Here is a 26,497-nt window from a genome sequence, read left to right as displayed (position 1 = left end):
AGCTGCAGGTATCTCTGGATGCTTTTGTACTGAAGCAGCCCATTTTCATGAATCACTGCTAATACCAAGCACTTAATTTCCATTTAAGATCATTTATGAATTTCAGTGATTTACCAAAGGACTTCAGGTTTGATTTTTTCTGGTTTTAATCTTCTAACTTTTACAAGACTGGGTCTCAGGCACTTCTTAATTTTCTACTGTATATCATCAGTATTGAGAATATCCATGCCATAAGGTACTTTCCTATACCTCCTACAGAGTAAGATTCAATTGTCTTACATAAAACACTATAAATTTTTTGTAAAACCAGGATCCATTTCCTCTTCATCAGTCTGCAGTAGACTAAGCACATGTGCCCTACTAAAGCACGAGAGATGCTAGCCGGAATTAAAGAACTTAGGTTGTATACCTTTGCAGCCTGGGGTAGCTCTCCCCATGCCCAGTGCATGTGGGGATTATCCTTCAGTCCACTTCTGTCTGTAGGTTTACTGACTAATTCTGAGTCACTCTGAGGAGTAGGAGGACGTGAATCTGATGGGCTAAAGAAAAACAGAAAATATTACAAAAGCAAATGTAACCACAGTGCACTTAGTGCTTTCCAAACTGATGTCCACCAATACAAGGAACTGAAGACTGAAATAATCAAGAGCCAACTGAAGGTATGAAAGCATAGAAAAATAGTTTAAACTGCTCAGGATCCTCTTTCACTGGCATTCAGAGATCTTATCCCTTTTTCAGTAAGTGCTGTCAGAGAAGTAGTATTTGAGGAGCTGAAAGAGATAGAACAAGAACACTGGACATGAACATTTCAGGAGGATTTTTGGTTTGCTGCATGGAAAAAAGAATGTGGATGATACCAGCAGCATCAGATGAATAGAAGTTAGTACTGTTATAATGTATGTAAAGTGCAGAAATTACTCACAAGACACCTTAACCTGACTAAGTAATACTTTAAGAAATCCAGTTGACTCCTTTCTAACTTGTTCAATTCAACCATTGGATGGAAGTTTGTAAGGAAAACATCAGGAGAGCTACACAAAGAACTTGAGAGTTGAAACATCTTTAACTGTTTGTTTTGATAATTACTTGATAATAAATATTTATAAATTAATTAGTAAATTATCAGCTTTTAGCGTATTTTTAGTGTGGTGAAGTCAAGAATGTGATGTCAAGTCAGTCACTAATAAATAATGAATCATTGATTTTAAGGACAGAAGGAAAAATTCAGATTATCTGCTCAGCCTTTCTGCATAACACAGGTCATAGAATTTCCCCCAGAACCTCCTGAAGAAAGCCTGCATTTTTTAACTGAGACACAACATGTCTTGGTATACTCATCCAATCCTGATTTAAAAACTAAAAGCAGTAAAAGAATCTATAACATTCTAAATCAAAGGTCCAAACTGAGTTACTTTCATTCTCAAAAACAAAAGGCTTACATCTCATGAAGTGCCTAATGCAATGAAGTTCAACAGGGCCAGTGCTATGCCTGAGTTGAGGCAATCCCAATACAGGCTGGGCAGAGAATGAACTGAGAGCAGCCCTGGGAAGAATTTCTTGAGGGTGCTTGTGGACAAAAAGCTGAGGAACTGGCAAAGGTTGCCCAAAGAAGTTGTGAACTTCCCATCCCTGAGGACCAGACTGAATGGGGCTCTGAATAACCTGGTCTAGTGGAAGATGTCCCTGCCCATAGCAGGAGGGTTGGAACAAGATAATCTTTAAGGACCCTTCCAACCTAAATAATTCTGTGATTCTACAATTCTGTGAAAGAGTAAACTGGTTTGGATATTCAGTTTATTCATAAAAAGATAAAGAATAAATCAAGCATGAAGAATTTATATAAAGATAGAATCATAGAATAGTTTGGGTTGGAAGGGATCATCTCGTCCAACCACCCTGCCATGAGACAAGTTTGCTCAAAGCCCCATCCAGCCTGGTCTTGAACACTTCCAGGGATGGGGTATCCACAAATTTTCATTGCAACCTGTTCCAGTGCCTCAACACCTTCACAGTGAAGAATTTCTTGCCAAAAGTCCAAGCTTTCAGTTCAAAGCCATTGCTCCCTGTCCTGTCACTACATGCCCCTATGAAAAGTCCCTCTCCCTTTTAGCTACCGGAAGGTGTTGTAAAGTCTCTGTTTTCAATGTTCTGTAGAGCCAGCTGGTAGGGAATTCACTGGTCACAGCAAAATAATTACTTCACATTCACATCTGAAATAACAGCAACCTAATTATCACACTATTCACTGTTTTCATCTATGCAGTAAAATACAATTTGAATATGGACAAACACTAGGACCTTTCAGCTACAGATATTTATGTTACCTAATTAAATTATAAAATTTATAACCCATCTTTTTGGGCCTAAGAATTCCAATTTTTTATCAGCCCATAGGGTATAACCTATAATTTGACAGATGAAGGAATCAATACAGTGCAATTTTAGAAGTATTTCCAAGCTCTAAGGATGCAAGAAATGCTTACTAGGTTTTTCAGCAACTTCTAAATCTCCCACTGAAAAGTTTGTAGGATTTGCAGAATATTTCATACTTAGAGGCCATTGAAACCTTGGAATTCAGTAGCCTTAGCACTTCAGAAAATCTCAGTAGGCAATAATGCTCCTACTGCTGCTTTAAGCCTAAAATACCTAGATATAAGGAAGCCTTGTCACTTCATGTCTTACTGTGTGCACTATAGACATTTTAACCTCCAAGATACTTACTGTTTACTTAGAAAAATCTCCAAACTGTCTTTGTTGAGCCCAAGTTCACTTACTCAGACACCCTGAGAGAACAGAGGTATTGCTTCAGCTTGGGTAGAACCTCTGCATTTTGCAGTAGGAAAACAGATCTGGGGTGGAGGGGAACCTAGTCTTCTCTATAATTTTCCCTGAAAATACATCTCCCTGGTACACAGAGCTGAGTGGAGAAGAGCCTGAGCTGTTACTCAGCACCTGATTTATATTCTCAGTGACACAATGGAAGGTCTGGAAATACAGCACTCACATATGTGTGTATGCTAAAGCAGGCAGAGTTCTACTCTGAAGGTTCTCACTGCAACTGCTGCCCAATGATCCAGTTTGCCTTGGGCTGAACTATGTGTGGCAGTTCCTATGTCCTCAAGTTATGCCCTGACTCAGCCCAGCTGAAATTTCCTTGCCTTGCAGAGATTGCTAAGATACTGCAGATCAAACCAGAACCACCCATCCTGTCAACAGTTCACAAGAAGGAAGGGAAACTTCAAATATTTAGATCAGCATCTCTGATTCATATCCCATAGATGCTGAATATTTGTGTCACAGTCCTGTGTATTCCTTAGCAGCTATGACTGCACTTAATCTAACCTAATAACAATGAACAAAGAACCTGACCTGTAGCTGGCAGTTCTGCCTAACAGACTACAATGATCTTTGCAGTGTTTTCCACTGGAAGCAAAGAGATCCCTGAAAAAGCAGCAATGTGACCTGAGAAAAAGTCCTGTCTTGTGTAGAATGAAAAATACCTGTGATAAAGTAGATCAGAAGGAAAGAGGCCTACATCATGCACATGCCACAGCTGAGAGCCTCTGAACCTCCTCTTAAGTAGCCATAATAGCATTCCTTATTTCACAGAGGGGGAAAAAAATGCTGAAAGACCCACCAAGCATTTCTTATTTCAACAGCTGCAAACACAAAGCCTCACTCAGACAAGTTGCTATAGCACTTTAAATGTCTATCTAGTCTGTAAAGCAGGTGAACACCAGAGCAAAGCTCATGGAGCCACCCAGAGCACATCACTGCTCCATCCCAACCTCTGCTCCTGCCCTTCCTTGCCATCAGAACATGCAGGACAGCAGTTCTGAATATCCCAGGATCTCACTTTGACTTGGTGCTGCAACATGGTCAGGTTAAAGAGGGCAGACCTAGAAGATGGGAAAACCTCAAGATTATCACTTTTGATATGGCTTTAGGCACCTCGTATGACAACTGTGTTGATATAAACAATGAGTAATTTAGCCAGCATTAATGGAGAATTATAGAGGCCATATTCTACTACTTTAAAATTTTTAATGTTGCTGTGACCTCTCTCCACTGACTTAATGGAGTGAAACAGCTTGACTGCAGAATCTTGAGACTTCTTGAATTTAAGGTAACTCTGAGAGTGTCTGTATCCAGTCTGTGGAAAAGAGGAATCCTACACTACTGCAAAGGCTTAGTCTCAGTCTTCTGAACCAAGATGCCTTATCTACTGTGCCACCTTTACTCTGCAAGGTTTTCCCCCTTGTTGCAATCCAACATACAGAAATTCTTTCCCCCTCCCAAACCATGGAACAAAGAAGAGAAGTGTTCTTTTGGCACTGGACTTCTCCTATTACAAGATTTGCATTTTTTATTGCTCATTTAATCTCTGAGGTTTTTGTTTTGCTTTTACTTTAGCAATCTATGCACAAGCAAAGAACTCAGGAAAACCATGGGATAAAAATATCATTAAAATGCACACTGATTGTAAAAATCTATGTGGAAATGTTAGTCTTCAGAGGAATGCATTCACTAGCTAAGTTCCTCCTTTTTAGGGTTTTTATCATCTTCATGAACTTGATTTTTAACCCAGGCTTTTACTGACATGATTTTGTATCAGCCATCCTCTTTCAATGGATGATTCATCAAGGCAACTTACCTCTACTCAATGCACACAAAGAAGCAAGCAGTGAAAGTGGTTTCCAATGTCACTTTCAAAGTGTCTAGGTTAGCAGTAAGTACAGTACAGTTATAAACTCAACAGCAGTTCACATAGTCTTACTGTGTTAAAGGTGTATTAAAGTGTTAAAAGGATTAATAAACAGTCCAGAAGAGAGGGCAGACAACTGTTCTATCTGTCTGGAAGAGAAAAGTGAGAAGATTGTTGAGGACAAGAGTTAGATAGGCCTCCATCTGATGGAACAGTGAGGAGAGTGGTTTGCCCTGTACAATCTATAGCCTTACTGGGCAGCAGAGCATGTTGGGAGAAAGAAAGACAGGGTATCATATTCACAAGTGCAGATTACCATAAACTCTTTGTGCATTAGTTACACAAAAGCTGAATTTACATTGAGAGTTTTCAAACTCCAGGATACTGCAATCAAGAAACAAACAGAACACACAGTTCCAAAAGCCATCGAAAGGGCAGGGTATTGACAAATGCTATCAGCAGCCTGGTGAAGCCAATCGCATTAAGCTTTACAGGCACTGGAGAACGTTTCTTCCAGAATGCAATTCAAAACAGCTCAATTTAGCCACTGCCCTGAAATAATCTCCTCATGCTTCCTTCCTCTGCCCCTCCACTACAGGGGCAGAATATTGAGATTAGACTTCTTAGGACAAGGTCTTGTGAATACTGCTGCACTGCAGCAGTCAGCGTAGGGGACATGGAACACACATGCATGGGGCACACACACACAGATCTAACTGGAATATAGTGCAATACATTAAGCAAAAAATTATCCCTTTCTGACAGACGCAAAAGGGATGTAGGAGTCTAGAAATGCAGGGACATTTCTCTGTCTATACAATTCTTTAAAAAATACATCAATCAAATATAATATTGACAGAAAGGCTTCCAAATATCCCTGAGCAAGCCAGAGTTTGTAAGAAATTAAATAGAAAGAAGGAAAATGTTTCTTTTAACACAGAGGTGAAAGTATAGATTTTAGGAGGGTTCCACACGTGGAGTAAAGATGGAGGAAAAAGGGTGTAGTTTTTAATCCTACTTCTTCCTTCTTCTCCATGCTTCTGCAGTTTATAGAAGCACAAAATATGATTGGTTTAAAGTTAGCCACACTTTTAATTACGTGAGAAGATACAGAAAACTTATTTGTTGAGATATAATAACAATACACGTGTCTGTAGTTAATAGGATAAAAATTAGTATAAAGGTGAAAAGACCGCGTGGTTCAGGGCCATTTTGTATCATTAGTACGAGATGAGCCAGGCTGTGGTGATTTAAGCTTGTGCAGCTAGTCTGGATAGACCTGCCAAGTTTTGTAAGGATCCTTCAATAAACACAAGAAACTAGAATCTAATGAGCCCGGGAGTTTTCTTTGAATAATAAGGACTGAGATAAGTGGGACTCCTCAAGAGAGAGGATCCCAAGGGAATTCAGCCCAAAGGAGGCTGAGAGACTAGGGAAAAGTTATATCCGCAGAGAATTCAGCCCAAAGGAGGCAAGGAGAGAGAAGTTACAAGGGAGGTCCAAACTGCTGTGCTTTGACATGAAAGCACATATACATATGCACACAAATACACATACAGAAAAAAGTAAGCAAATTACTGTAGGTGTTCTTTTTACACAGTAAATATATCATATCTATATTAAAAGCAACATGAAAAGCTCATATTTGTTAAAAAAAATCTTATTTTTATATATTAATTCGTATCTGGGAAATTCTTAAAATGATTACACTCAAAATACTGAAGACTTATAAACCTACATTGACTGCAGCCCAGAGTGTCTGCATCAGGCAAATATTCAGATTTCACAAAACATTCATCTTTTCTACAGTATTTATGTGCAAACAGTGACATTAACAGATAAAAATATTCTTCAGAATTTGTGGACCTGCATTTTTATGTATCCATTTGCTGCATCAAGGAAAAAGCCAACCTAATGTTTCTGGTACACTATCTTATTGTAAATATAAAAGCATTCATCTAATAATGGTCACTGACTGTGTTTGATATCAAAACCTTTAGTAAGACTTCATATAGTACTCACATGGAAGACATTAATGGAGAAATTAAAATTAGGGTACTATCTTAAATTGCAGTATCAGGAAAAATACCTTTGAAGAGGTGACCATTCTCCATCTGAATGAGGATAAGGTGCAGACTGAGAAAGCACAGAAACTGCAGGAGCCTTTATGTCAGATACATCATCAACAAGCACATCTGGAACAGGGATCCTAAGCAGCGGGGAAGAAGTGACATTTAAAAAATATACTTGATTACTGAATTTTCATATACCTCAGCTAACAAACCCTATCGCAGAGAATTACTATAACCTGAACTAAAAGGAGATAAAGAAATGTTATCTGATTCAAGCCATCTAGTTCACAACACCACAGAGGAATCTTATGCTTTTAATGTCATTTTCATTACTTTCATTACTAACATTCCCAATAGCTTTCTAGCCTAAAGCTTTGTTTTCAAAGTAACACCTTCATCAGCCATATGTTCTGACTTAAAAATCACTGCTAGAAGGCATGGACTGGAACATTAACCCAGGTTCTCATGACATATCTCAGTTCCACTATGACACCTTGAATTGTCCAACGGCTCCTTTTCTTCCTCTGAGCTAATCTCTATGGGAAACATGTCTTCATCTTCTGATGTGTCTCCATGTGTGTCTTCTCTTTTTAAACTGTCTATTTTATGAGTTGACTTCCTCCTCTTCTTCCTCCTTTTTTTGACAGAGTTACAGACTGGAGATGTTTCAGTAGAAGGCTGGGATCCGTGGGCTTGGGACAGGACTTGTGAGGATGCATTGGTGTCCAGGCTTCGTATCCTGTCTATGGAATTCCTCTTCAGCTGGGATTCCATTAAGGCAGTCCCCTCAGACAGAATGGGAGATGTGGAGAGATGATAAGGAATTACCTCCTGAAAACAAAAAATCCAAACCATAAAACATGTTAGCTCTCTCACCAGTCATACAATTGGTTCTATGGCCTATGCACAAATTATCAAAATCTAAGTTATTTACTCCTCAGAAAAATAACAAGGATTAGACATCTGGATGCTTATTATACTCCTACAGCATATGGAAATTTTTCCATAGCTGCATCTCCTTAGACAAACCAGTGACAGTACTCTTATACAGCATCCTCTAGCATCTAATATTGGCCAGGTTATGGGATTAGTCTCTGTCCACCTCATGAAAGACACAGAGCAGAAACAAAATCTTAGTTTAGAACCTGAACATTTTCTAAAATACAATTCCCCTCCCCAACACAGATGACAGTAGTCAGATAGGTCAGTGGTTTATAATTAGGTCACACGAATACCCTACTATTCAATCATATATATACATCTCTAGACATTCATAGAAGTATTTCCAGCAGTTTTCAGTCAGAAAATAACTGTTGCCACACAAAAAAAATTAAAAATTAAGATACAGAGATGCACATTCACAAAACTCTCATGTGAAACTGGTAATCATACTCAACATAGGAATTTGAGCACTCATCCTATTCTGGACAGTGACAAAAATTACTGGGGATATCTGAAGAGAAATGCCTGCAAAAATTTTCTTGTATTACATTAAAATGTGGATTACTCAAAGTTACTGTGCCCATAATTTATTCAGACCAATATTCAACCACAGCTCAACAGCAGACACTCTCATTTAAATGCAGCCTCACATGAGTAATAGTTGTGAGATCATGTTTATGAGGATCACCAGAATAAATGCATGCACAGATGTTTACAGAGCATGTGCACCTTTACTGGCAGTCAGGTGCATATGTTCAAATTAAAGATTTCTTTAATAAACAGGCCCCTGGACATTAATCTCTTATACACAACTTTGAAGCATGTGAACTCTGTAGTTGCCATTTCTGTTCACACACTGGCATGCACATGATTTATTTTTCTCTCATGTGATTATCTTTAGCTTTTCCAAATCTCAGCAATTCAAAAGAAAACCCGAAGTAACAGCATAGCATTAGATTTCCATAGCACAAAATGGTCCAGAAACTTTCAAAACTATAAAATGGATAAAAAAACAAGATTCCTAAACTCAAAACTGACTTTGAAGAGCAGGCATAGGATTTTTAAAGAATTAAAAGTAGTTTTTGCTCTTACCTGATCATTATCCATCTCCTGCACAAAAAAGGCTTCCCCATTGTCTCCTAGTTTCATATGCAAATCTACAGCCTCTCCATTAATTTCTATGTCAACCTGTAAGGAAATAAATATATTCTCATATGAAAAGAAAGTCCTGCTGCTAGCACTGGGCAAATGCTTCTCAGGGAAGTGTAGAAAACCTTATACTAAATAGGAAATAGTGACCTACTCTGTTTCTTTCAGTGCCCCTTCACAAAGCAATCAATAACAAAAATGTTTTTCTGACTTGTTCAGCTCATTGATACCTTGCTCCTCTACTCAGAAAAGTTTATAGTTATTACATAAAGTTCTGAATATTTTAAAATATTATATGCTTCCCTTGCCACACAAATCTATTTGCTCTTTTAATTCACAGCCTATTTTTTAATTGTTCTAGAAGCACTTCCAAATGCAAATTCTTAAGACGTTGTCTTTCAAATTCATTAAAGAAAATTCTTTTTACACTATGAGAAGCACAAATGGGAAAAATAATTTTAAATTCAATTCCTGTGTCTACTCCTTCCACACATTTATCATATCACTGTACAGCCCTAACTATCTACTTTCTTCTCAGGAAGATCTCTCTCTTTTTGACTATAACCATGCTTGCCACCAACTCCTTTTTCACTGTAAATTTTTTGGAGACTTGCACAAGTCTACATTTATGTTATATTTCAGGACACAGTACACCATTGGTACAGTAATATTTTTCAACTTTTACAGATTCTAAATATTGGAATTTCTTTCTGATCTAAGTAAGAATTGAACAATGTCCATGCTGATTTTAGGATCTTTCTGCTGAAAATTCTACCTACATTAGAACCTAGACTATATGCCGTTACAAATTACTTCCTAAAATAATCTGTCACACTGGTAACTTCACATCTGATATACTGCCAGATCACTCAGCCTAGTTACAGTTATTTCAAGGTCCTCACTGTTTTTTCTAGCTTCAATTAACCTCAAGGTTCTATTATCTGAAAATATTACTTCACTAATACTTCCCTTTTTGCAAGGATCATTGAATATGTCAGAGAAAGGCGTTTTAATGAGTCACTAATGAAATCTAGTATAGGTTCGAATTAGCACATTAGAAAGTTTGCTTTATTGAATATAAATGTTACAAATTTCATGGCCAGTTTTGTTTTTTATTATAGTCAATGTCTTAAAATTATGCTCTGAACTGCAAGAATCAGTAACAACCATTTTAACTGAAGCTTAATTCAGCCTCTTTATAAAGGGTGTCTAAAGGAAACTTCAACTAGCAGACCAAAGAACATTCAGTAACTTCCATGCTATTTCAGTTAACTCACAGACAGGACATATAAAAATTGTCACATTTCCTTACCACTTTCTCCCTGGAACGCAGAACTCCCATTTTCCCAAAGCGAACATGGAAAGGGGAACACTGAAGATTTCCATCTGGCTGACGTACAACAATTATATCTATGCATCCTGACAATGTGGCTGGGTTTAGACCCTTATAGAGCTCCTTCACAGTTACAAACACTTGTCCTGCTAATTGTCCAACGTAATTCATGGTTTGGACCTGAAAGGTAAAAGGTGGAACAAATTAGATTTTGATCCCTGCTTTGTATTTTAGAGACATCTGAGCAATGCAGAATCCTGGAGTATTCTGCTGTTTCACAAATTAACAATTATGCACAAAAAAAAGGATTTCCCACCTAATTTATTTACAGTATGTTTGTGGAGAGCTATTAAAAGACAAAAGGGACCTTGTAATTCAGAAAATGGTAACAACTTTCAAAAGTTCATTAAAAACAGTTGAATTCAAAACCACTGTCAGACTTTGAGACTCTGAAGCTCATAAATGTCTCAATTATCTCTGAAGAGAAAAGCATTACTTCCAGAATAACATCTCCTCATATCATTTACTGTCCCCTCAACACCAGAAATACCTTTCTTGTGTATTTCCACAGGCTTTTAAGGGCAGGACAAGCGAATAGCTTTGAACATATCTAATTTTACACCACACTAAAGGCAAAAAATATTTTCCCATCTTACAGCAATTTCTCCCTTTAAAAGATTATTATAATGCATTCAGACAATAGATATGTATTAAGGTTGGAAAAGCAACCTTCAACCCAGAGCATTCGAATGTTGTTTCCTAATGCAACTTCGCTGTTCCTGTTTCAAACAGCCTTTTAAAACAGTATCTGTAGTTTTATTAAAAATTATACCTATTTGGATGGTTGAAGTGATTTGCTTTATGTCCCCTGCTCCTGAATTTATTTTGTATTTAGCATTTAGAATTTAGTTTGCTGCTTACAATTATTAATACACATCCTGTTTAAAATATTTAGTCCCCCAGAAATGACTAGCATCCATATCTATACATGCTTAAAATATGAGTCTTTCAATGGCTTTCAAAGTATGAGTGAATTTAAGCAGATACCTTCCTGTAAGTATAGGTTTCAAAGCCTTCCAATGTCTATTGTTTTCAGTATTTTTCCAGCACCTCTTGCAGATTTCAGGATACTGGTTTCATCAAAGTCCTTATGCATGCAGGATAGAGCATAAGACCCACATACAAGTTCTTTCCTAGGCTGTACCACACCACCTGGACATCAATAAAAGTGACAGCTGCAGGGTAGGCAATGCTGAAACTCCCACTGATGGTGATGAGAACAGAACTGAGCTCAGAGCCTGAGACAGTCACTGCACAGCAGCAGCATCTGCTACAATAGAGACTCTTTCAGCTGTGTTCTTTCATAAACAACAAAAAGATGTATGAGATGCTGTAAAATGGCTCCAAATTTAAACTGTGATTTACAGTTATAAACAAAAGACTATTTAAAGAATACCATGAAAGCACTAGAGTAAAAAAATCAGAAAGTTAGGAAATGCTATAATTAGGCTGTTTTCTTCCATGCATTGCTGTTCTAATTAATTAATGTTCACCTGTGGTTTTTTCAAAAGTCCCTCCACATTTTGCTTTCTTCTCTGTTTCTGTTGCAATACATGGGTCAGAACACAAACTCTGCTCGGAAGGAAGAATTATTTATGGCAGTTATCACTACCCTGTCCCTGAAAAGTAATCATGGTTTTCCCATCCGACAACTAGGGAGAGGAATCACAGAAAGATTAAGACTAAAACTAGGCACTAACTTAAAAAAAAATTCTGTTTGATTTGCAGTGATAATCAGTATACAAGATGTTGTCATGGTTTAATCCCAGCCAGAAACAAAGCACTGCACAGTCCCTTGCTCACAACCATCTCCCTATCCTAAGCAGGAATCATAAAATGGGTGAGAAAATCAGAAAAGTGAAAGTGATGAACCTCATGGGCTGAAATAAAGACAGTTTAATGGGACAGAAAGGGGAGAAAGTAATAAAAATTATAATAAATCAAAATATGAAGAATAGAAGAATTTCAACATACAAAACAGCCATTCCACAAGCAGCAGCCCTTATTTCCTCCCCCAGTTTATATTCTGTGCATACAGGTCTGGGTCTACAGTATGGAATATCACTTTGGTCAGTTGGGATCAGCTGCCCTGTCTGTGTCCCCTCACAACTTCTTATGCTCCTCCAGCCCTGTCACTGGCAGGGCATAAGCCACCAAAAATCCTTGCCATAATGTCAGCACAGCTCAGCAACACCTAAACCAGCAGTGTGTTACCAGCATTATTCTCATCCTAAACCCCAAACAGAACACTAAACCAGCTACTAGGAAGAAACCTCTACATCAGCCAGAACTAGGACAGATGTTAACTAATGGAAGAATAATCCCTGAATAGCATTTGGAGAGCCTTTCTGCACAGCCCTCAATTCAGGCATCCAGAAAGTGCCACCTACTGAAAAACCAACAAACAAAAACTTCATGGCAATTATATTCCTTTCTGCAGCACTGAACTGGTATCAGCACTTTTGGGCTCCTACTGCACACTAGAAACATTGCTTTCCTGAATGTAAATCCAGTGGCAAGCTGCTCCATAGGGAAGAGCACTTGGAACTCACGCCTCACCCTATGCTGTGTCACAGAACAGGTTGGAGACCTCCAAAGGTCACCTGGTCCAAACACCTGCCCAAGGCTGCCCACAACCTTGGCCCTGCAGAGTACTCAGTGTCCTCAGGATGGAGATTTCTCAGCCTTTCTGCTCTCCTGATCCTATGTATCCTTGTCCTCATAGAGGAAATTTTCTTCACCATACCTAATCTGAGTTTCCCTTATTGCAGTTTGTGACACTGCCTCTTGTCCTACAATTGTGCAGTTCTAATATCCCAGCTTTTGCCTCCATACCCCCCAAAAACTAACTGAGTATTATAAGTAAAACTAGTTTTCTTGGCCTCTGCTTCTAAGTCATAGAAGCCTTATCTTGGGGGCCATCATCTAAACTCTTAAAAAAGTTGCCACGGCACATGCACAAATCTAAGTTCAGAAGTCAGCCTCGAGGGTGGCAGATATAAGCAAACTTTTTAAATTACCCCTTTGCCTTGGAAAAATACTGGGGATTTCCAACCTAATGCACAAAAACAAACACATTTCTTCTTGAGCTAAATTAAATGCAAAAACAGCTACAGTTAGCGTCAAAATTACACAGTATAGTTCACCCCAGTTAATGCTTGGTCTGCTTAAGTAACAAAATTTCTAGGTGCAAAACAGCCTTGACTTCCTTGGTGGAGAATGAGCTGCTGGATCAGTATGTAAACCCCACTGTTTGGGGGAGTTCCACGCAGACAATGCAAATATGAGGACTGACACACCCTCGTTACAAGTTACAACAGCTGGGCTCCTAAAGTCCTAAACAGTCCAAAATTTTGCAACTATTCTTGCAATTCAACAAAGCTACTCTGCCTGTCCTGTCTTTGGACACAAAGATTATTTTTATACCCACAAATTAAAAAAGTTGGACACCATCCTCAAGCTCTGAGGCCAAATGGCTCAGCAGTTTGCTTCCATAGGGTGGAAATCTCTTATCCCTTAAAAAGTGCCACATTCAAATTGTGGGCTGGTGATGGACACTCCTGTCAAGCTGGGCATGTGCAAAAAAGTCATTGTGGGATTAAAAGACAGACTGGGAGACTGATCACATAAACCCCACTTCCCTAAGAAACTGGCAAAAAATGAGCTTATTTTTCAAATGTATAGAACAAAAGATGCTGTAGTTAAGATGGGGAACAGTTCAGAAATTAGACCCTTGTGGTTGTAGGCCCTCTATCCTACCTTTTATACATGCCAACCAAAGCTGAGATTGTTTGGAGTCTGAGGTTTCTAAGTTTGTACTCTGAACCTAAAGTTGGTCCATGCCATGTCAGCACTCCAGGAAACCAACACTCCTCAAACCCCACAGGGACTGGATGTGGTTTTGGAAAAACACTTCACTCTGGCCACTCCAAGAAGTCTTTCACTTACTGACCAGGCAGCAGCAACTTCAGCAGTAAACACGAGTTTTCATCATGGGTTAAACCCCAAGTGCCTGCCTGTTCATTATACTCAGTTTAGTAAAACTCCTGTTCTCATACCATGCTACTGGACACAGCATAGAATATTTTTACATGCTGGGAAAATTCAGAATCCTTTGATCTAAGCTTGCAAGTGAGAACAGTCTGTACTGCTTCTGTCAGGATTCTCAAATGGTTTGAGTTTTGTTCTTTGCCAGAAGACATTTCACAGCTCTAAGTTTTGAATCTATTACAAAACTAAAGGTATTTTCTAGTATAATTTTTAATGTAAATCTAACTAGCATCACCCTCCAGAAAGCCAAGAAAAATTCTAACTCTTGATCACTAAAAGACAGCAGCCATTTTTCAGAATTCATCATCATCTGAAAAAATAAGTCAAAAATAAATAGCTAGGTGATCTCTCTTATTACTTAACTGATTTATTCACTTAGCAAAGATTGACCTAACAAAATTAGTTCTTTCAAGTCCCACTCTGCTGGATGCCACAGTAAGATCAAACACACTGTCATCTAGATAATCCACTTCTTTCATACAGGTACACCAGACTATGTCCTAATTCCACTGGAAAAGCCAGTAATTGTGGCTTTTCCAACCTTGTGGCATGGTTTTGGTTGTTTTTCTGGAGATTTTTTTACAGCTCAGCTCTTCCCCTTACCATTTCATCCTCCTTTACTGCATTTTTCAAAATAAAATACTGAAAATCATAGGAACTAAGGGCCTTTTTTCCTGTTGCCTCATCAGGTGCCACGGCATTAATGAATAATAGATCAGATATCCACACATACCCAAATTACTGAGGGATGCAAGTGCTATTCAACACGCTCTAAAAACAGACAGTTGATTTAGGTGGCATGCTGTAAGGGTAATTAAAATATGAAACACACTTCCTCTGGAAGATATGAAATTTCCAGTGCAGAACATTTTGAAAACAGGATAAACATTTGCTGGGAATGGTTTAAGAAGAGGCAACTGCAGCCTTTGGGAAAGACATTGCTGCTGTGCCTGTGCCCTAGACAGTAAATCAACCCATACACCATCACAGACCCAACCATTACAATCTGGACATCTCTATTGAATCCACTTAAATTTCAAAATCTGCTTCTGGTAATTTTCAAAATCTGCTCCTTTTAGGCACAGGCCAATAAGCACTCTCCCAACAATCCCAAGGCACAGCCAAGGAGCTAAGATGGACTGGGCACTACTCCCACGACCAGTTTAGAAGCAGTTACCTTCTTTTAAAGCTTTACACAGCTTCATAGAACAGATGGTGCTAGCTGGTCTGGTCACCAAGAATGAGCTTGGACAACATTTAGGTCTCTTTCAGCCCCTTTCTAAGTCTCTATGGTTATGATTGTACACTGGCTTTGTAGGCCAGAAGAGGAAGATTTGCAGCAATGGTAAACATAACACAAACAAAAAACAAAACAAAAAACCCCCATATTTCAGCTACACTTTCAATACCTGATATGATGATGAGGTCCATGGCTGAAGCGATGGGCATAAGCACAAAACAAATCAACTCTCCTCCTAAGAGCTTCCATACAAGTGGGAAAATGGTGAAGGGAAGATAAAAACTGATGGGCTAGTGTTCAATTAAAATACATCACTGCAGCTCTGCTGCTGACACTGAAACTATGACAATTTCACAAATCTGGTCCATCTGGTCCCCTGATGTGCCTTTGTTTTTTGTTTTGAAAATGTAAAGCTTGAGAGAGACCAGACTATGTTTGGGAACCAGACTGTGGTCCCTTCAAGAAAATTATGCCTCATTTACAAAAAATAATAAGTAAATGATAATACTTCAAAGTCAGTGCTTATTAGCACTCTTTTACTGCATATCAAATACTTCTTTTCTTGACTGAAACAATTCAGTTTTGTCTGCAGTACTGAACACTTAGTCCTTATACTTCAACTAACGGAATTTTACTATTGACATATTCTTTACCATGAAAAACAGTTTCAGAGGTTACATTCTAAAAAAAGATTTGTGATAAAAAGGTAGGGGAGATAAGAAAATATTTCAGATTAAGATTTTCTAGATGAATATTTTCAAAATTAAGCTTAGCCCTTCATGTCTGTGTGACGACCATAGTAATGTTGACTTAACTATTAAAGCTCTTAATAACAATCATTCTATGATTTTTAAAATATGTATTTTTGTTTATTAGTAAGTTGTTAACACACTGTAAAGTCGCTAATGCTGTTTGATCATCACATTCAAATCTCTTAGTATTTTATGCCATTTCAGTAGGAAACTGAAAATTATTAAGAGCTTTCAAAAGCCTTTTTCTATCTGTGAGTTCCTACATCAATCCAACCTAAAGTCACTGGCACAAATTCCCACCCTAACTTTTTGAGTACATGCCTAGGCAGAACCCCAAAGTTGTGCATTTTTCAGAGCAAAATCAGAGCCTGGGTTTACTTCCTCTATAGGAACCATGAAGATATTGCATGGGATTTTGGTGAGTTTGAGAGCTCTCCTACAAGATCCACATCTAATTTTGGGCAAGTTACTGAAGCTTTTATCTCAGAGAGTGTAACTCCCATTGGTTTCAAGCAGGGTCTACCACTGTGGCCTTATGCCAGCTGCAGCAGGCCAAACTCACCCAAGTGAGACATAAACAAGCAGTCTCCTTGCATATTCTTTTTTCCAGGAAAGGAAACCTGGACACATGACCTGAAAGGGAGCATAAGCAGCCATGAGCCCAATTTGGACAAGGTGCTGTGGGAGAACTCCAGATCACTCTGCCGAGCAGTGTGAGTTTGGTTGTTCTATAAACAGGAGAACAATCTCTGCCCACGTCTGATTATACTCAAATTTGTTACAGCCTTCCCTATAGTCACAGCTGCATGTGACAGACCACATTCCTGCAGGTGATCTGACAATACATCTGGTCAGTTGGGAGACAGGTGCAGTTCACTTCTATGTCCCTCATCAGAAAGGAAAATTCAGCCTGTGGCTGGCTCTAAACCAGAGTAACAGCATTGTGCTTCCTGCCAGTCAAACTCCCAGAAACATTTCAGGGTTGGTATTATTCTGGGCTTAATTCTATTACGAACTATTTGACTTCTATTCCAAGTTACCCAAGGCCTGTGCCAAAAATTGTGACTTCTTACAACAGCAGAGAGTCAAATGGATCAAATGTTGAACTTATCTTCCAAGCTGCCTGTCCCTGCAATAACCTACCCACTCTAAGTCATGGATTTGAATAACAGATGACTATTCCTCTGGTTCTGATATTGCACTGTATTTCAAATAGTTAAAACTTTACTTGGTGAAATACTTCATGAAGTCCCTGTAAAGGACAGAATATTTTGCTGAGAGCAGATAAAATCAAAAATTCAAACTGAAGACTCAAAACTTGCCTGCAATGAATCCCCATGTTCAAAACAAAGGGACAACTGGCCCATAGCCCCACAGTCATGGTATCAAACTGGCACCCAAGAGTCCAGGAGAATTATTTCAAAGCCAGCTGAAGGGTACAACCACAGTCCCCATACCAACCTCCCAGCTGCACATTCCCCACTCTCTTAAATCTTGCCCTTGTGTCAGCACTGAAAAGTAACACCACTAAAGTCAGAAAAAATAATATCCAGTTAGATCAGTGGGGTGATGTGACTCACCACATACCTGTACAATTGCTACTACCAAAGAGAGAAACTATGAGTCAGCAGTACTCAGTACAAGGGACACTTCTAGTGAAATTCCAGGCAGTCCTGAAATCACATCTCAAGACTCCTTTCCCAGAGATTTCTTGGGAGACCTTCCACATTTTCCTTGGTCTCATTGTACTTTCCCAACTGTACAGTGGCTCCCACCTCATGGAGACACTTTGAGGGAATGTACAGAAGGACTGAGACCCCTTTGGACTGACTCTGCATAAAGGAGTTCAAACTTTACACCTAACTGAAAAGCACAAACTGATGCCTAAAACCAAGAGTCTTTGCAGTAGCTGAAGAATTTGTGGTAAGTCATGTACTGTGCTGCCCTGTGCTACTGTTCTGATGTCAGTGAGGGAACATTGAAATCAGAGTGGCAAAACACCAGTAGTTCTGCTCTATACAGACACCTCACATGACTTGGCATGCTTTCTCTCAGCAGAACTGGAAAACAAATCTGTTCATTAGACTCTGTATATTCTGCATTTTTAGAGTTTAAAGTAAGCTTTTACTGTATTTCAACTGGTTTTGATGACTGCTGTGTCTATATATGTTCACAGATTAACAAATCTGTACATCTGCACATGCTCAGGTATGGAAAAGGGTCAAAGACTAAAACTTGCCCAACTCCCTTAGAAACAGGCCCCACTGCATCAGGTAAGCAGATATTATCAGCTAGTCTATATGTGCCTTAGTGGCCTGAAGCTATAAGAAAGGCAGAAAGTATCTAAAACCATTAGAAGCTATTTCCATGGCTTTATGCCTTAAATTGTAATATATTTATGTTGAGCATTTTCCATCTGATTTCCTTCACTGTCCCTGCAGTTTTTCTCCAGTTTTCATGGAAGCAGGCTCATCTTACTTTAATAACAGGAGTTCACCTATCTAACTGCACTGATGACAACAAAACCTTATGTATGTAAGCTAGGCATTTACCAGTGTTTGCTTCCGGAGACAGTAGAGGCAGGGACACAGATAAAGTTATCCAAAAAATAAACCATTTCAAAACACCCTCCAGACTAGGAGCCAAATTAGAATTCAGAAGATCTATCAAGGCTGATGACTTTACATGGGAAAAGAAAAATGATCTGATGATCTGCAACATCAAGGCTGGGATACAACCTCTATGAAATTCCTCTATTTGACAGGGATAACCATATTGCAGTGTTTTGTCTCCTCCCCTCAATACATACTTGCTTTTAGTTTTGCTTCTTGAAGGTAGAGAAGATAGACTAATCAACAGAAAAGTAGTAACTGGGGAGCGGGGAGGGAAACATAAAAGAAATACAAAATATCCGAAAGTTTAGTTTCCTGTATAGCCATTGTATTGCTGCTAGCCAGGCTCTGCTATGTCATCAAATCCCTCTGTCCTGTTACGGCTGTCATTATTTCAGCTCAGGCAAAGTATTACTGAAGCTGTGGCATAACGCAGTGATTTGCATCAGCAGCTGCCAGGCAAAGGGAAGGAAAATTCCTAAAGCCAAAGGGGAAGCAGCAGCGGCACACAGAGGGGCACTGGGCACCACCAGCTCACACAGCTGGGCGCGGGACCGACCCCACACCGAGATCCCCACGCAGGGTGCCTCCCTCTGAGGGACATCACATCTTCCCTCTAATCCCGTGCACAAAGCAGCGTTCAGCCACGATGGCCCGGCAACCCGGGCGCAGCTGTCACTGCCCGGAGTCAGGCAGCTCCGCAAGGAAAAGTGGGCAAGGGATGCGGACAGCCGCCCGAAGCCCCACCAGGATGCCCAGGCCGGAGGGACCCGCTGCCTTCAGCGGCTCCTGGCCTTGCCTTCCCTACCCGCGGGCAGCCGGAGGAGGAAGGGCCTCCCTCCTCCCGCAGCGGCCGCCAGAGCCCCGGCACCCACCTCTGTCTCGGGCCGGCTCCCGCAGCTCCGCTCGCCGCTGCCTCTGTGCGCGCCGCGGCCGCGGGGCCGCTGGGGCCGGCTGACGGTGCCGCCCCGGAGGAGGGGCCGGAGGAGCAGCGCGGGGCCCGGGAAAGGCGCGGCGGGGCGGGGGTTCAGCGCTGGGCCCGGGGAAGGTGCGGATGGACAGGGGCTCGGCGGGGGCTCAGCGCGGGGCCCGGGGAAGGTGCGGATGGACAGGGGCTCGGCGGGGGCTCAGCGCGGGGCCCGGGGAAGGTGCGGATGGACAGGGGCTCGGCGGGGGTCAGCGCTGGGCCCGGGGAAGGTGCGGATGGACGGGGGCTCGGCGCTGGGCCCGGCCAGCCTCGTCCGCCCGCCGGGCCCGGAGCTGCCGCAGCCGCCGCGGGCCGGGGCGGGGCCGGGGCGCGCTGGTGTGGGGTGATCCCGCGGCCGAGGGCGAGTCAGGTTCCTGGCTGGGATAAATGGGGTGGAAATGAGAATCGCTCAGCCCAGGCTGACCAAAGGCAGGTCTATGATAGGCGTCGCTTGGGCTGCCGGAGCCTAGCATTCATCGCCGACGGGAACACGTCTTTTAGCATCAGACGCTTTATAGCATTTAAATAAATGCGATGAAATAAAGCTTTTCCAGCTGTTTCTTTGTATGTAAGCCGTGTTGTAACCTCGCTTTGCTCTGAGCGCCTTAGACAGCTAAAAAGGGAAGTGGATATTCGTGTTGAAGGAATCTTCCAAGCCTTTTTGAAGTCTTGTTTACAGAACTCAGGAGAGGGTGGTGCTATGCACAAAACAAATGAACAGGAAACGAGTAACAAGGGGGGAAAAAAAGATGACAAAAATTATACACACACACACTCACATTAAAAAAAAAAAAAAAAAAAAAAAAAGGATCAGAGGTCATTATTGAAGCACTCTGCTAGTTTTAGGCCTGACAACAAATTTTTGAGAGCTGTATCTGTGTTGTAGCCCCCAAAATGTACATGCAGCTGAAGCCCAGAAAGAGTACCTTGCTGAGTAATTAGTGCTTAAGCCTTCCATTTCTGTTAAATTAATGGTTACACACCAAAACAATCTTAGTAGAATCTTCTCTAGGTCATCACCTGATTGTAACCCTTTGAGTAGTTTTTCTGTGACATGTCTTCCTCCTATAGCTCTCTTAGGTTTCTAAGTTGGCCAGTCTTTGTACAGCTCAGAGCTAAGACAGAGACACTAGGTGATAGGACCCAGTGCAAGCTCACAGACTCCAACCTCTACCTCTTGTTCTCTCCTCCCTTCCTGGTTACTTGTACAACTGAGTACACTTCAGTTTTAGAACAGAAAAGTCAGAGAAGACAGTTTCTGCCCAGGCACGACAAACAAGGGTGTATACTTAGTCCCGAAGAGAAAGTAATACACAACTGCAGTTTCATTTCCCAGGCATTTCATATCTAATCTCTTGCCAGTAGTAGTCAGTAGGCAGTGAGAAATGTTGGTAAATAATCCCATGCCTGTTAATAAAAGAAGCTTTATCAGTGTTGACTGTGGATCCTACCAGTGTTCTGCCCACCACATTTGTGTGGAAGACAATCCTATATTGTGCTCCCTCTGAGAGAGTGGTAACCTTCAGCCATCACTGTCTCTGTTAGGTGGGAGGACTCCTCTAACATACTGCTCCATTATGGTCTTCTACTACTATGCTGAAGTCAAAACATGATCATAACATACTGAATCAAAAACACTGTCTTTCCACAGGCTCAACAACACCCACCCTTTCATGCTCCTTTCAGAAATCCAGACATTAGGTTCTCATTTTTGGAAGTACGATATTGTGTTTAGCTGCTTATCATGTCCAGCCATCTGCTGCTTGATGTAAAATAGCCCACAGAATAATGCTCTACATTTTAAATGATTCCATCTCCAAGGTCACATTTTCTTTTCCTACAGAGCAGAGTAAATACAGCCACAATGCACACAAGATGCTGTGGGATGTGCCAAATGCTTGCACAGCATCAGTGAGCTTCCCTTAATAACAGGGCACCATCCTTCTGTGCTTTTTCACTCTATTCTTATTGATGATGTGACCAGCGTGCAGAGTGGTCTTCCTCAGATGTCGCCCTGAGAATCAGGCCTTTCGATATTGTTTTCATAATTTCTAGCCATTTTCCCAGGAAAGTAACTGTAAGCATAGGTGTTTATACATTCCATTAAAGATATGCCTTTTGATGGACGTCTCTCACGGCCAGTGTGGTTGGGAAGGTGGTAACCTGACTACCCAATCCCTGGTTGTTGTCGAAAACCTATAAATACTGAAAGAACAAATAAACTTCTTTATTCACCACACTTCAAGCTGCATCCATGTGAATCATTTCGTGTCTGACAATGACACTCAGATTACTTCCCTGGAACAACCTCTGCCAACTCAAGAAATCCTTCTTGTGCTGCACTTCAGCTCATAACTGTTCTCAGTTAGTTCTGTCTCGAGGACCAAGGACTAGTACATAACCAGTACTTTGATATTGTCCAAGCCTTAGCATGGTCATGTCTGTAGATTTGACTCAGACCAGTGCAGAGTTTGGAGGATGGTACGGTCAGGGATAGTTCCTAAAAAATAATCTGGAGTTACCCACAGACTAGCTGGCAAAGGGAGTACGGCCCTAGCAAGAGGAAAGGCCCTAACGGTGGCATTTCCAAAACACACTCAGGAATTATGAAGTTCTGAAGTATTATTGTTTTCTTCCTGAAAGGTTTCCCCTTTAACAAGTTTCTTTCTGGAGGAATTGTATTCGTCAACAGATATTTGTTTACCAAGGTTTGATCTAAAACTGTCCACAAAATTTTGAAGGACCTGCTCACGGAAGTTTTTCTTTCCATTCCTATGATGGTCAATTTACATTAATTCATTATTACCTAACTCTGATTCTTGTTTCAAAGACCTTATAAGTTATGTTTTCACTCTGTGTTCATACAGTTCTGGCACAGCAAAGTTCTAGCCTATGATCTGGGCTCATAGTTACTGTGAAAATACACTTAAAAAGAAAGTTGAGTTGTGTAGTCTTTTGTAAACTGATAAAACTGGGTTTAAGAAGAGTTGACAAGCACAGAAAAGTTTAATAAAATCAAAGAACAGATTCCTAAAAAAAAATTACAGAAGTCCATGCAAGGAGGAAAAAAATCCTTCAATTTTATCTTAGGACTCTAGTTTATTGTAGCAAAGATGCTGCCATTCAAACCATTGTGCATTAGCAGTAATGTGTGGCTTTTCCCCCCAATAAAACTGGGGTTGATGTTCAGGCACACAGGACCTGGATTATGAATGACTGCAATTGTTAATGCATGCCCAATGTACTTGTAAAAAAACATTCAGTAAATAGAAAAGATGAGCTTTTATCTTTTAATTTATAATTAACTCATAAGCAAATATGGCTCTGGAGTCATGCTGACATTCTTTATATAAGTAATAAACTCAGAGTAGCTCACACAGTGTAAATTAAGAGTTGATCTAGTTTTATTCCAGTGTAAAAATCAAAAAGCAGTTTGACTGACTCTCTAATTAACTGATTAAACATTCCACCATCCTAACAAAGGAATTACTCTTCTAACATAAGTAGATATTTTTATACAGTACCTACAGCTGCCTCTGATAATCTACTGGATTCTCTGTCTGGTTCACTTTTTTTTCCCCTTTCTTTTTATCTTCCTTTTTCCTTCAAACAATTATTTAGGACTTCATTTCATCCTTCATTTGAAGGCACTGTAGTGCAGGGTTTTGTGGCATGTAAATACTGGTATTTAATCTGCCTCTAAGTGCTTGATTGGTGACCATTTTTTACGAGTATAAGTAGATGTTATTTAGTTGCAGAGATTTCTAAAACATTCCCTTCCCCCCCACTTTAACTTTAACTTCTTGCCAGTTTTGACTGTGCTGTTGCTTTTGCTTTGAATCTGTCCCCCTGAGATCCTTGCAGTTTGACAGCTTTAGCTTAGGGATTTTACTTTTTGTATCATCACAGTTCCTGAGTGTTGTAACCATTTGCTGACAGTTGCACATGCCAGCCAATATACTTGACATCATTATCTTTCTTCTTCAACCTCTATGTTAAGATGTGAGATGATGACAGGAAGACTGTGATGTCATCAGAAGTAGTAAAAGTTTCAGTCAACAATGAGACGTGGCAGTGACCAGGGCAAAGCAAAACTGAGAGGATTATTTTGTCAAATGATCAAATGTGGGACTACAGTTTTCCAGGAACTGTTGCAACTGGAATTAGAGGCATGGCAGAAAGCATTGATCATGTACCAAAATGCTCATCTGTAATGGTAACATCTCTCAATGCATCAGTGTGTACATTGCATAATCAAACCTGATTTTGAACCAAGTACTTGGTTTTGTAACAGATACACCCTTTCCTTGTCCTCACTGGAAAAAAAGGGATCTATAACAAATGAACCACTAGACAAGTCTTTTTTAACTTCTCAAAATATAAGAAGTCTTGATGATGAATGTTGTCGGAGGAGCCTTTCTTTTTGCTCTAGATCCACATCCAACCATGCAAACCTGTGAGAACCTCAATGCTTCCTTTATATACTAGCAGCTCTTTCCCCAGACAAAAGTCATTTCTCTGCTACAAAATACTTGGCTACTGAGAAACAGAGACTTCTGTTGACTCCTTTCATCCAAATATCATCAATGCAGAAGAGAGTAGGAGTATTTAAATTAGAAACAAGAGAGGCTAAATATATCAACCCTGCTGGAGGTACACTTGTACCAGGACAATCTCATCAGAAAGCAATTTGGCTCCAAATCTGTAAATAGCCACAGTTGAGCTCTCTAAATATAATCTTAAAAAGCTTAGAAAAGCTTGAGCCCTGATAAAGCACAGCAATCACAATGTGAGATTAAGGATATAACATTGAAATCATCAACATGTTCTTTCTTCAGCCAAGACCACAATTCCGGTGTATGCTTGTTCAAACACAGACGTGTATCCTGCTCAGGTAAAATACATACTGGTGTCTAAGTGCACAGACATACAAGAAATGAGAGATCATACACGCCTCTTCAATCCTGTCATGGACAGAAATGCTTTGCAGCCCAAAATCTAGCTTTTCATCAGTCTAACACATCTGTGCATGGCCAGCAAAACTTCTGCCCAGAATACTGTTTTCAGAGCACAGCAAACTAAAATCATTGGTATTGTTTGTTCAGAACAAAATAGTACAAAACATGCTTTGAGAACTTCAAACAAAGCTGGTCTGTTTCCCAGGGTACAATCTTTTCTTCACAGTACCTGCAATACTTAAAAACTAAAATGGCAATCTTAGTCCCAAAGAGGAAAAGGATATTTGCAAACCAGCTCCTTCTGTTGAGAAATTTGTGGCTTTTCTCTCAGCCGGTATGTCTGAAATTTCCAGATCAGAGTGCCTAGCAATATAAAATTATCCTTGCAAATAAGTTCTGAAAGTTATTGCTTGGGGATTGTAAAACTGAACATCCTCATTAGTTCACTGTTATTACCAAGTAAACTATAGGTAGCAAAAATGTTACAGCTGCACTTATGATAATAAGAAAATTAATACATATTTTGTGTAAAGCTTTTTCTTCTTTTGGGCTAAGAATTAACTGCTAATATAGGTCAGCTTGAAGTTAATTCTGTAACTCCATGGAGAGAGTGAAGTATCTAAAACGTGTTTTATAACACAAGTAGCAATATTTGGTACTTCTCTCTGTGACAGAAAAATTCTTCACTTCTGTGCAGACCAGGGTAGAGGGGGGACTGTGCTGTGGGTGGCTCCTGGTGAATGCAGGGCACTCTGTCCCTGACTTGGCATTACAAGAAGCAGGTTTGCTTGGCTTTGAAGTGAGATAATTCTGTACTCTCCCAGGTACTGTAATTAGTTCTGTCTGTCATATAAACTGGATGAAAAGGGTTTTAATCTCCCTTCAAGAAAGAGGCAGATGGAGGATTGTGAGCAGCCTGTCAGGAGGAGAGGCAGACTCTGGCTTTTGTCTCCCTCGCCAGTGAACTGATGGGGGAGGCTTCTTCAGGTACTACCCAAAAGTTCACATCTTCACCCTTCATCCAAAGTAAAGAAAGGTTTATTACTTTTGCTGTAAAGAAAAAGTGAGATAATGCAATCCCTTACTACTTAGTGTTTTCTTCTTCCACTAATGCTCAATTTTCTTAAATACTTGAAGTGACAGAATATAACCAGGTAAGAGCAGGTTTTTTTGGTTGTTTTTGTTTTTGTTTTTTTTAACAGCTGTGTGTAACATTTAAAAGGGTACTTTTCCCAGTTCAGCCACTGCAGCAGGTGTGGGTTCTGTGCCTGCACCTGAAGGACTCCTGGTTTCCCTTCTCAGGGCTTTCTGTAACAGCAAGGCACAAGGGAGCTGTGGCCCTAAAATCTTTCCACATTGTCCTCTCATTTCTTCTTCTGTGTCAAATTTGAAGACACTTTAATCTGGCAGCACAGATTTCAGATCTCTCCGATCTTTAACCTCAAAGCTCTGTATCGGGTGAATCGGGGGGAGAAGTAAAACACTGCTTTGGGATAATCTGTCTTAGAAGCATTTTCCTTTTAATTCCATTATTGGGGATTTTGATGATTACAGTTTGAGCCAAGGACTGTGCTTGTTTTGAATCCAAAGCACAATCATCCATTGAATTCTTGTGATAAATTTTTATCACACAAAATTTGAGCTAAATGGAACAACG

At 40.1% G+C, this 26,497-nt stretch overlaps 1 protein-coding gene across 5 annotated transcripts in view; it reads right to left on the bottom strand.

Annotated features, from left to right (window-relative positions):
* Positions 1-26,497, bottom strand: part of LPIN1 (lipin 1) — an 82,490-nt gene that overhangs the window by 31,212 nt on the left and 24,781 nt on the right. For 4 of the 5 annotated variants that reach the window (XM_014251419.2, XM_088052718.1, XM_014251421.2 and 1 more), the window contains 5 exons: positions 10,181-10,381; positions 8,812-8,907; positions 7,271-7,608; positions 6,795-6,914; positions 410-539 (listed from right to left, as the gene is read on the bottom strand). In XM_014251419.2, the coding sequence (XP_014106894.1) occupies positions 410-539; positions 6,795-6,914; positions 7,271-7,608; positions 8,812-8,907; positions 10,181-10,381 (885 nt within the window). Of the gene's footprint in view, positions 1-409; positions 540-6,794; positions 6,915-7,270; positions 7,609-8,811; positions 8,908-10,180; positions 10,382-19,790; positions 19,870-26,497 lie in introns of those variants that run through there. The other variant, XM_014251424.2, reaches the window with a different exon arrangement.

Source organism: Pseudopodoces humilis, chromosome 3 (assembly GCF_049639895.1).
Source record: "Pseudopodoces humilis isolate 2021_Gansu_Grassland_sample_001 chromosome 3, ASM4963989v1, whole genome shotgun sequence".
NCBI classification, from domain to species: domain Eukaryota; kingdom Metazoa; phylum Chordata; class Aves; order Passeriformes; family Paridae; genus Pseudopodoces; species Pseudopodoces humilis.
This window is presented reverse-complemented; position numbering and strand designations above follow the sequence as displayed.